Source organism: Notothenia coriiceps, unplaced genomic scaffold (genome assembly GCF_000735185.1).
Source record: "Notothenia coriiceps isolate Sejong01 unplaced genomic scaffold, NC01 NC01_scaffold00025542, whole genome shotgun sequence".
NCBI lineage: Eukaryota > Metazoa > Chordata > Actinopteri > Perciformes > Nototheniidae > Notothenia > Notothenia coriiceps.
The window spans coordinates 343-9,543 of record NW_011358243.1 but is presented as its reverse complement, the minus strand read 5'-3'; the positions used below and the strand labels follow the sequence as shown (position 1 = coordinate 9,543).

Here is a 9,201-nt window from a genome sequence, read left to right as displayed (position 1 = left end):
CGTCACCGCCAACGACGAAGACGAGGGTGAGACTGACTGTGCATCTTCATCTCCTCTGCCTCATCTCTCCTCCTCCCTTCTTCATCTCCTCGCCCTGTCCTTCCTCATCTCTCCTCCTCCCTTCTTCATCTCCTCTGTCCTCATCTCTCCTCCTCCCTTCTTCATCTTCATCTCCTCTGTCCTCATCTGCTCTCCTTTCTCCTCTCTCCTCCTTTTAGTCTAGTTGTCAGCACTGTGAACAATAGGACTTTATGACTTTCATCTCCTCTCTTCTTCACTTTACTTATCCCTCCTCTCCTTTCCTCCCTCATCTCTCCTCCTCCCTTCCTCCTCCTCTCCTCATCTCCTCCTCCCCCCCTTCTGCTTGTTAGTGAGTGTTGTTCCTCCCTTGGGTTCAGCAGGTTTGATCTTCGTCTCTTTGTTTGTGTTTGTCCCTCGCTCCTCTTCCTCCTCCGTTTCTAACCAAGAAGCAGCGGCAAACAAATCTGAGAACAACAAAACAAGCGACCCCCCCCCCCTATTTCCCCTTTCATTGTAAGGGAGTAGAAATGTAAATTAGCATTAAATGGAAATACTCAGCAACTTAAAGTCGCTGCTCTCTGGAGCTAGCATGTAGCTAACGTGCTAACATGTAGCTAACGCGCTAACATGTAGCTAACGCGCTAACAGCTGCTGTTTGATCTCTCTCTGGTTATTTACATAAAAAGCTCTCTCACTGCAGCCTTGAGACTCTCCTGAGGTTGAATCCCCAGTTCAGAGCGAATCAGCGCTTCAGTTAGTTTCATGTGCAGCAGTCGCTTCAGGAAGACGCTGAACACGCGGTAAAGAAACGCTACGGTAGCAAACTGCCGATGATCCCCTCCCAGACGCTCTATCCCCGGTTGTGTCTCAGGGTGTCCCCGTGGTGATTAACAAACGCCCCTCAACACAAGGGGGTGTTTTCGTTATTTTTGCCTAAACTTCCTAACAGGCATGAAAACGGCCGAGTCAGCGTGTGAGAGTTTACGAGACGCCAGAGGCAAACACGTGTTTACATGAACTTATTAGTGTAGAGATTTCTGCGTCCATCACATGTTTCCTTCACGAATAGTGGCACGAAAACATCTAGAATCATTCAGGAGTTTATTTCACTAACTATCTGTGTGTGTCTGCAGATTTCTCCTGAACATGTAAACACCTTTTCAAAGAGCATACATCTGAACTTTTATTTGTTTTTTGTGTCTTTCTTATTATAATATTTCCTTATACGTTCATGACCATAGTAGTCTTTTTGACTGTTTTACACTTTTTAATGAACATTTCAGGACCAAATTAGTCATTTAAGGCATTTATTTGTAATAATCACACGAACATTTATCCCAAAATGAGCCACTTCCAACAACATTTTCTTCATTTTTCCGGGACAGGATTTCTGCCGAGTGAATTTAAAAGGCGACAGTATCTCCTGCAGCCATCCGAGGCCACAAACATTTGATATATTTTCTAATGCGGCGGTGTTAAATGGAAATGAAACTTTCCTCCAGTGATGAGTGTGAGTCCTTCAGAGTGTCGACCTGCAAGTCAGCGCTCAGGGACGACTTCCCCCGCAGGCGCTCCTCACGAGGAGCACATCTGACCTTAATCTCAAACCTGCGCCTCCTGCAGCGAATCAAATCACTGTGTGTGTGTGTGTGTGTGAGGAGGGAAACACCATATGGCCAGTCTGATCATTAGGGAGGCAGCCTGAGGCACCAAACCGCTGGAGCTACTCCCCTCACACACACTTACACACACACACACACACTCCCAGTGTCACGACAGATCGTGCTCAGAGACTGTGACGGACCGGTGCACTTAAGCTTTTTCCCCACACACACACACACACACACTCTCTCTCTCTCCGGTGTGGTAATGAAGGTCCTCCATGTCTCTGCAGATGGTGTTTGTCTCCTAAAGTCTCCTTGGTGCCAGTAAACAGAGCAGAGAGACCCTCAGACCTGCCTCTGGGCTCCCAACATGCATCTGGATGTGTGTGTGTGTGTGCGTCCGTGTGTGTGTGTGTATCGGCATTTCTTCACAGCATCAGGAAAGCAGAGGAAATGAGGGAAAATGTAGTTTAGGGGAAAATAGAAATGCAAACAGAGAGGAAAGAATAAGACAGTCTGCAGGGAGGAAACAAAGATGAGAAGATTTAAAAATAGCAGGAAGTAAAATAAATGTGTTGATGGCCGGTACATGTTTATGATCAAAGGCTGAAAGAAGAGGTTTTAGCTCGCCTTCAGAATCCCAGTGCGAACCCCAGAACACAGCAGACCATTAGCATGCACACAATCCTCTAGCACACTACAGGGAAGAGAAACCCCCAAACGCATGATTTAAGGCGTCTTTCAGACTTCTGCATTCAGGGGTTTCAGCCTCACATGCACACAACCCCTCAAAGCCTAGGCCCCTCTATAGGGAACTTCTCCACCTCCTCGCTCAGGGACACTTCCACAGGCCGTAAGAACACCTCTGTGAAGTGCCTCCATCAACATTCATCTGTTTGTCATCTTGCAATCTACTAATTTATATAAATAGTTATCACCGCAATGAACCGTATTTAATTTGGTTCGGTCTTAATTTGCAGAAAGTCTGAATTTTGAGAAAAATACATAATTTTGAGATTTTGAGAAGAATACATAATTTTGAGATTTTTAGGAAAAAGTCTGAATTTTTAGATTTTGAGGAAAAGTCAATTTTGAGGAAAAATACAAGAAAAGTTAGAATTTTGAGATTTTGAGAAGTATACATAATATTGAGATTTTGAGAAAAATACATGATTTCAAGATTTTGAGAAGAATACATAATATTGAGATTTTGAGAAAAATACATAATTTTGAGAAAAAAAGTCAGGATTTTTAAGAAATAGACAGATCTTGAGAACAAGCCGGAATGTTGATATTTTCTGAAAAAAGCCAACATTTTGAAAAAAACTCAGTATTTTATGACAGGATGTATGATTACCTAGAAGACCCGGTATTCCTCCATCTTGTGACTGTGTAACTCCCTCTCTTGGATATCAGCATGTGAAGGACACTGTTCAGGAACTAGTTGATGCTCTGTATGTGATGACTACTTCCATTCTGGAGAGGATCACAGATACATGGATCCTGAGGTTCAAGATCAAGGGCTTATTTTTCATAACACTTTGAATCTTGAATCTGCAGGCGCCAACGCTAAGCTGCGCTACCAGATCACGGCGGGGAACGCGATGGGTTCCTTCGACGTGGAACCTGAGGTCGGCACCATCTTCGTGGCCCAGCCGCTGGACTTCGAGCTGGAGCAGCGCTACGAGCTGCGCCTGGTGGCCTCGGACGGGAAGTGGGAGAACGAGACGCTGGTGGTGGTGCAGGTGCTGAACCGCAACGACGAGGCGCCCGTCTTCAGCCGCAGCGAATACCAGGCGTCCGTCACCGAGGAGCTCACTCAGCTGCCCGTCTTCCTCCTGGAGGTCAGTCAGCGCCATGTTTGGCCATCTGTCGTCTAGTAAACTATGGCACTTAAAGGTCTCCTATTATACTATTTGTAGGCATAGATTATAGGTCTCAGATATATAAAAAAACATGTCTATGAAGTGTTTTGCTCAAAATACCAAACAGATCACCCATTCTAGCCCCAAACCCCTCTATTTCAGCTGTTACTAAAGTGCTGAGTCTGGGTCTACAGCTTTAAAAAATAAATACATTTTGAAAACAAAGAAGGGGGCGGAGCTTATGCAGGAGAATTCTACCCAGAAACTCAGCAAAATGCTGCCGTGATTAAACGCCATATTATGTTCAAAACCACATTCTCTCTGAAACAGTATGGAGCTCAAACTCTTTCTCAGGTTTACCTCAAGGTCAGTTCATTTTGATTTCCTGCTTCTTCACACACATGCTCTCTCCAGCACAGGTTAGCTCTGAGTGTTAGCGATACTTGCTAATGTAAACACAGACCATATTACGTCTCATTCTTTTTGATAGGGCCGTGGGTGTAAGCCTGCCCACATTTCAGATATTACATGTTATGTTAGACGCTTTTATCCAAAGCGACTAGAAGTGTCTTGCCCAGGGACACAACGACATGCTGCCTGCAGTGGGACTCGAACTTGCTATCCTCTGATTCGAAGATCAGCGCATTAGCGCATTAACCCACTGCGCCACACGCATATTACATGTTACGTCATATCGGACGCAGATCTGGATCAGCTCCGTTGTAGCCCCGTTTTTAGAGATGTGGGTACGGAGGAAAAGAGAGAGGGGTTTATTTTCTGACGCACCGGGGACACATATTTACGTATAAAAGACATAAAAAAGTGCATTTTGCATGATACATTTAATACTACTTTGTATTTCTACATTTCAGAAGCTTCTGTTTTCTAAAAGGTTTATTTATTTACCATTTTACAACATAGGGTTGTTATGGCGTTGTAATATAAACTGTACTTGTGTTTTATTTAGTCAGAAATATCAGAAAGAGTCGAATGGATAGATGGCTGTTTGGCACGTTTAATGTTTTCGACTGTTTAGCTTTAAATAACCGGGCCATCCAGCCCAACGTGAAACTGTTTGACCACAGAGGAGCGTGTTGTGAAAATATATCAGGTTTAAAACAGACAAATCTAATAGTATTGGTCACGCGTTAAACGTAGAGGCGAGATAGCCCAGAGCCACAGATCCAGTGTCCGCATGCTAACACATCACATGTGTGTGACATTGGTTAACACAATCTCACATTCAACAAACCCAAAGAATCCTGACAGGAAGTGGCACGGGAACTGAGGAGTCGACCTTCTTCTTCAGTGGCTTTCACCTGCCTTTCAAACAAAACGCTGCAAATATAATACGCTGCAAGAACGGGAGACCAGGGGACACTAAAGAGTGACGCACACAGCTGGGAGACCAGGGGACACTAAAGAGTGACGCACACAGCTGGGAGACCAGGGGACACTAAAGAGTGACGCACACAGCTGGAGACGAGGGTAAACTAAAAAGTGACGCACACAGCTGGGAGACCAGGGGACACTAAAGAGTGACGCACACAGCTGGGAGACCAGGGGACACTAAAGAGTGACACACACAGCTGGAGACGGGGGGGGAAACTAAAAAGTGACACACACAGCTGGGACGGAGCGCTTGGTGACGTTCAGGATTATAAAGCTGAACAATTGTCTCTGTGTCAGAGTTAGTCGTCTCATAACTGGAAGTGTTTGTCAGTATATCTGAAATGACTAGGTTAGCTGCGTTAGCTAGCTAGCTTACAGCAGAGTCATGTGATCACTTTGTTCAAATAAGACCATAAAACATTTTAGGTACGTTTCCATCAACAGAGACAGTTGTTCAGCTTTATAATCCTGAACGTCACCAAGCGCTCCGTCCCAGGTGTGTGCGTCACTCTTTAGTGTCCCCTGGTCTCCCAGCTGTGTGCGTCACTCTTTAGTGTCCCCTGGTCTCCCAGCTGTGTGCGTCACTCTTTAGTGTCCCCTGGTCTCCCAGCTGTGTGCGTCACTCTTTAGTGTCCCCTGGTCTCCCAGCTGTGTGCGTCACTCTTTAGTGTCCCCTGGTCTCCCAGCTGTGTGCGTCACTCTTTAGTGTCCCCTGGTCTCCCAGCTGTGTGCGTCACTCTTTAGTGTCCCCTGGTCTCCCAGCTGTGTGCGTCACTCTTTAGTGTCCCCTGGTCTCCCAGCTGTGTGCGTCACTCTTTAGTGTCCCCTGGTCTCCCAGCTGTGTGCGTCACTCTTTAGTGTCCCCTGGTCTCCCAGCTGTGTGCGTCACTCTTTAGTGTCCCCTGGTCTCCGTTGTGTTTTTGAGCTTCTTCAGCGTTTTGTATTTGCAGCTTTTAGTAAGCACTGCCATGTCTCCTCAAGTTGCTGAATGTTCTCTAAATGAGTTCAAGTTGCTGAAGATGTTTCTTCATGTGGAACATTTGTGTTTTTATATCTGCATCCTTTCTGAAGATGCAGCGAGTTTCTCCTGAGTTCTGGATCGCTGTACGCGTTTGCACTTGCTGGAAACCTCTACATTAAGGCCTCGGTCTTGGTTTCTAAAATTGGACATTTTGCAGCATTGAGACGCTGTTGGGCGATCTGTCCAGCCCTTAGTCTGAAGGCCTCTAGACCTCAGCACAGATCCAGTGTCCTCATGCTAACACATCACATGTGTGTGACATTGTTTAACACAATATCAAATTCAACAAACCCAAAGAATCCTGACAGGAAGTGGCACGGGAACTGAGGAGTTGCTTCAGAAAGTCAGTCGACCTTCTTCTTCAGTGGCTTTCACCCGCCTTTCGTCACACCTACCTCCGGTAATTCACAGTAATATGCATGTGCCGCCAAGTTAAATCAGATTATGAAAGTGGAGGTGCGTCGCAGAGGGAAGTAAGTCACAGAGTCTCCTTCCCCTCGCCTGCTGGAATTGATTTGATGTACGCTCCGCTCCTCTCCACAGTTTCTCCCGGCTCCTCCCGGAGCGCAGGCCGCTCTCAGCCCCGTGTGTTAATACAATTCAGCAGATAGTGAGCGGAGGGGAAAATCCAATTGGAAATGAATATTCTTTGACTTCACCTGTGCGGCAGCCTCCTCTCCGACGGCTCGTCTTCAATATTGTCGCCGTGCATCACGTTGTCAGGAGACCCGGGGTGGACTTGAGTAAAAGTAGGGGGGGACTTCAAAGACTCCTGTAAACAAACCCCTCCTGTGAGAAAAGAGGAGAAAGAAAGGCTCAAAGTCTACTTTTTCCTGGCTTTTGTTGGCGTCTATTAACTTTTAATTGCATTGAGTGTCGCGGTGACAGATGTGAGAGCTGTCCTCGTTCAGAGAGATAGCAGGAGGTTAATTAGGCAAACAGGACGAGGCATCAGAGAAATGTTTATTCCCGTGTTGTTAAATCCCTCTGTGCTGCAATCAGTGCCAGGCTCATGTCCCTTTGCCGGGCTTGAAAAAAGCTGTTTTTGATAAGAAAGAAATGAGCAGGACTGTTATTTAATTGAAGTGAAAAGTCAATGTTCAGCAGCCGTGTTTCATTGCTCGTATAATGAAATCCATTTAGTACCGACAGAATGTGGTGTTGGTGCTTTTGGAGGTGATTGTTTTTCACACAGTGGTTCGATTAGGAGGTGACAGATCTGTCAGGGTTAGGGAAAAATAGGACCCAAATGGAGTAGGAGGACTAAAAAAGGTGAAGTAACAAAAGGCGAGCTTTATTAAAAAGCTGAAAACAGGAAAAACAAGAAACTACATAAACAAAACCGAGGAGCACGACAAGAACAAACTTACACGCAGCCAGGAACATGGACAACAAAGACGATCAGGGAACAAGGACATGAAGAGACGACGAACAGACAAGGAGCGCAGGGGAAGACAAGATTAAATACACAGAAGGGTAATCACAGCACAAGACACAGCTGGGCAGCGGAAGCAGAAACACAAGGAAGGGGGGGGGGCAACAGGTGAACACAGTGAGACAATCAGACACACCAGGGAAGCTAAAGACAGGAAGGCAGACACAGGGGGTGTTTCTCAATATCGAGGACGCTTCCTTGGTAGGACGTGTTTTCCGAGTCACTTCCTTCAGAAGCAAGGCAAGAATCCTTCCTAGCCTCGGAAAACGAAGAATGGTGGAATAGGCTAACAGGCTAACAGGCTAACAGGTGTGCGTCATATGCGAGGCCCCGCCATAAATGGAGCGCGATCTCCGCCAAAGATTTGGAAATTGGTCAGTGCGCAAAGCATTGTGGGGATTTTAAGACGGCGGAGCAGCCTCGAAATTTCTCGCTACGAAGGACGCCGGGCTCGGTAGAATTCCAAGGACAAGCCTGGACATTGGAACAGTCCATCCTTGAAATAGTGGCTCTGGAGCATCCTTCCTTGACATTGAGAAACACCCAGGAAGTAGGATCCGACAAGACACAAGGTGGAAAACATTTCAAAATAAAAGGTGGAAAATGAAAACATAAATCCAAAACCATGACAAGATCTGTCCAAAGTTCATTTACATATTTTGAAATGAGAATAATCCGCTTTTCATTCACAAGCTTTTAGAAACATAAAGATAAAATACAGCATAGGAATTTAAAACCATACATTAAAGGTTTAAAAAAAAAAAATCTTATGTTTGTTCCTTTCGGTACTCTACGTGTTTTCTTTTATGTTAACCTTAATTTCTGCCTATACTAAATAAACGTATTATTATTAATATCAATGTCTCTCCTCTGCAGGTGTCGGCCACAGATCCGGACCAGGAAGCTGATCAGACCGCGCTACGTTACTCCCTCCATGGCCAGGGCGCCGATGGAGAGTTCACTATTGACGAACGTACCGGGAGAATCCACGCCCAGCGGCGCCTGGACCGGGAGGAGCGAGCGGCCTGGAGGTTCCTCGTCTTCGCCACCGACGAGGCAGGGGCAGGACTCACGGGATTTGCAGATGTGTTGTTGGAGGTCCGAGACGTCAACGACAACGCGCCCTTCTTCCCGTGCCCGGCGCTGGAAGTAGACGGATGTTTTGTCGGGCAAGTGCCTGAGAATTCCCCTGCGGGCACGTCGGTCATGGAGATGCGCGCCATGGACCTGGACGATGCCAACGAGGGCAAGAACGCCATGATGACCTACAGCATCATCAAGAACGTCCGCAACGAGATTAACCTCAACCTGTTCTCCATCAACGCCAGCAGCGGGACCATCTACACGGTGCTGCGCTCGCTGGACCGCGAGGTGGAGGAGCGCTATCTGGTGGTGGTGGAGGCCAGGGACGGAGGGGGTTTGGCGGGAACGGGAACAGCCACTATCATGATCTCAGACGTCAATGATCACCCACCCGTATTCACTCAGAGGGTCTATACAACTCAGGTGAGTCCAGCAAGGCCAGGCAGGTTTATTTATATAGAAACGTGTTGCAACAAGGTAACTTAAAGTCTTCTAATGATTATAATGAAACATAAAATGAGATTAGACTGTATTTATCCTGAAGGAAATTGTTAGGAATACTCTGTTACAGTAAAAGTCCTGCATTCAAAATGTTCCTCAAGTAAAAGTAAAAGTACTCAGATCTTGTACTTGAGTAAAAGTAGAAGTACTCAGATCTTGTACTTTAGTGAAAGTAGAAGTACTCAGATCTTGTACTTGAGTAAAAGTAGAAGTACTCAGATCTTGTACTTTAGTGAAAGTAGAAGTACTCAGATCTTGTACTTTAGTGAAAGTAGAAGT

The 9,201-nt window shown here is 46.0% G+C and overlaps 1 protein-coding gene across 1 annotated transcript; it reads left to right on the top strand.

Moving 5' to 3' along the window:
* Window positions 1–6: 6 nt before the first annotated feature.
* LOC104956204 (putative neural-cadherin 2) lies at window positions 7–8,844 on the top strand (the record flags this gene model as incomplete). The annotated part of the gene is made up of 3 exons (XM_010783669.1): window positions 7–26; window positions 3,186–3,469; window positions 8,215–8,844. Coding segments are annotated over exons 2-3 (870 nt in total), but the record flags the coding sequence as incomplete, so codon positions are not given.
* Between the last annotated feature and the right edge of the window lie 357 nt (window positions 8,845–9,201).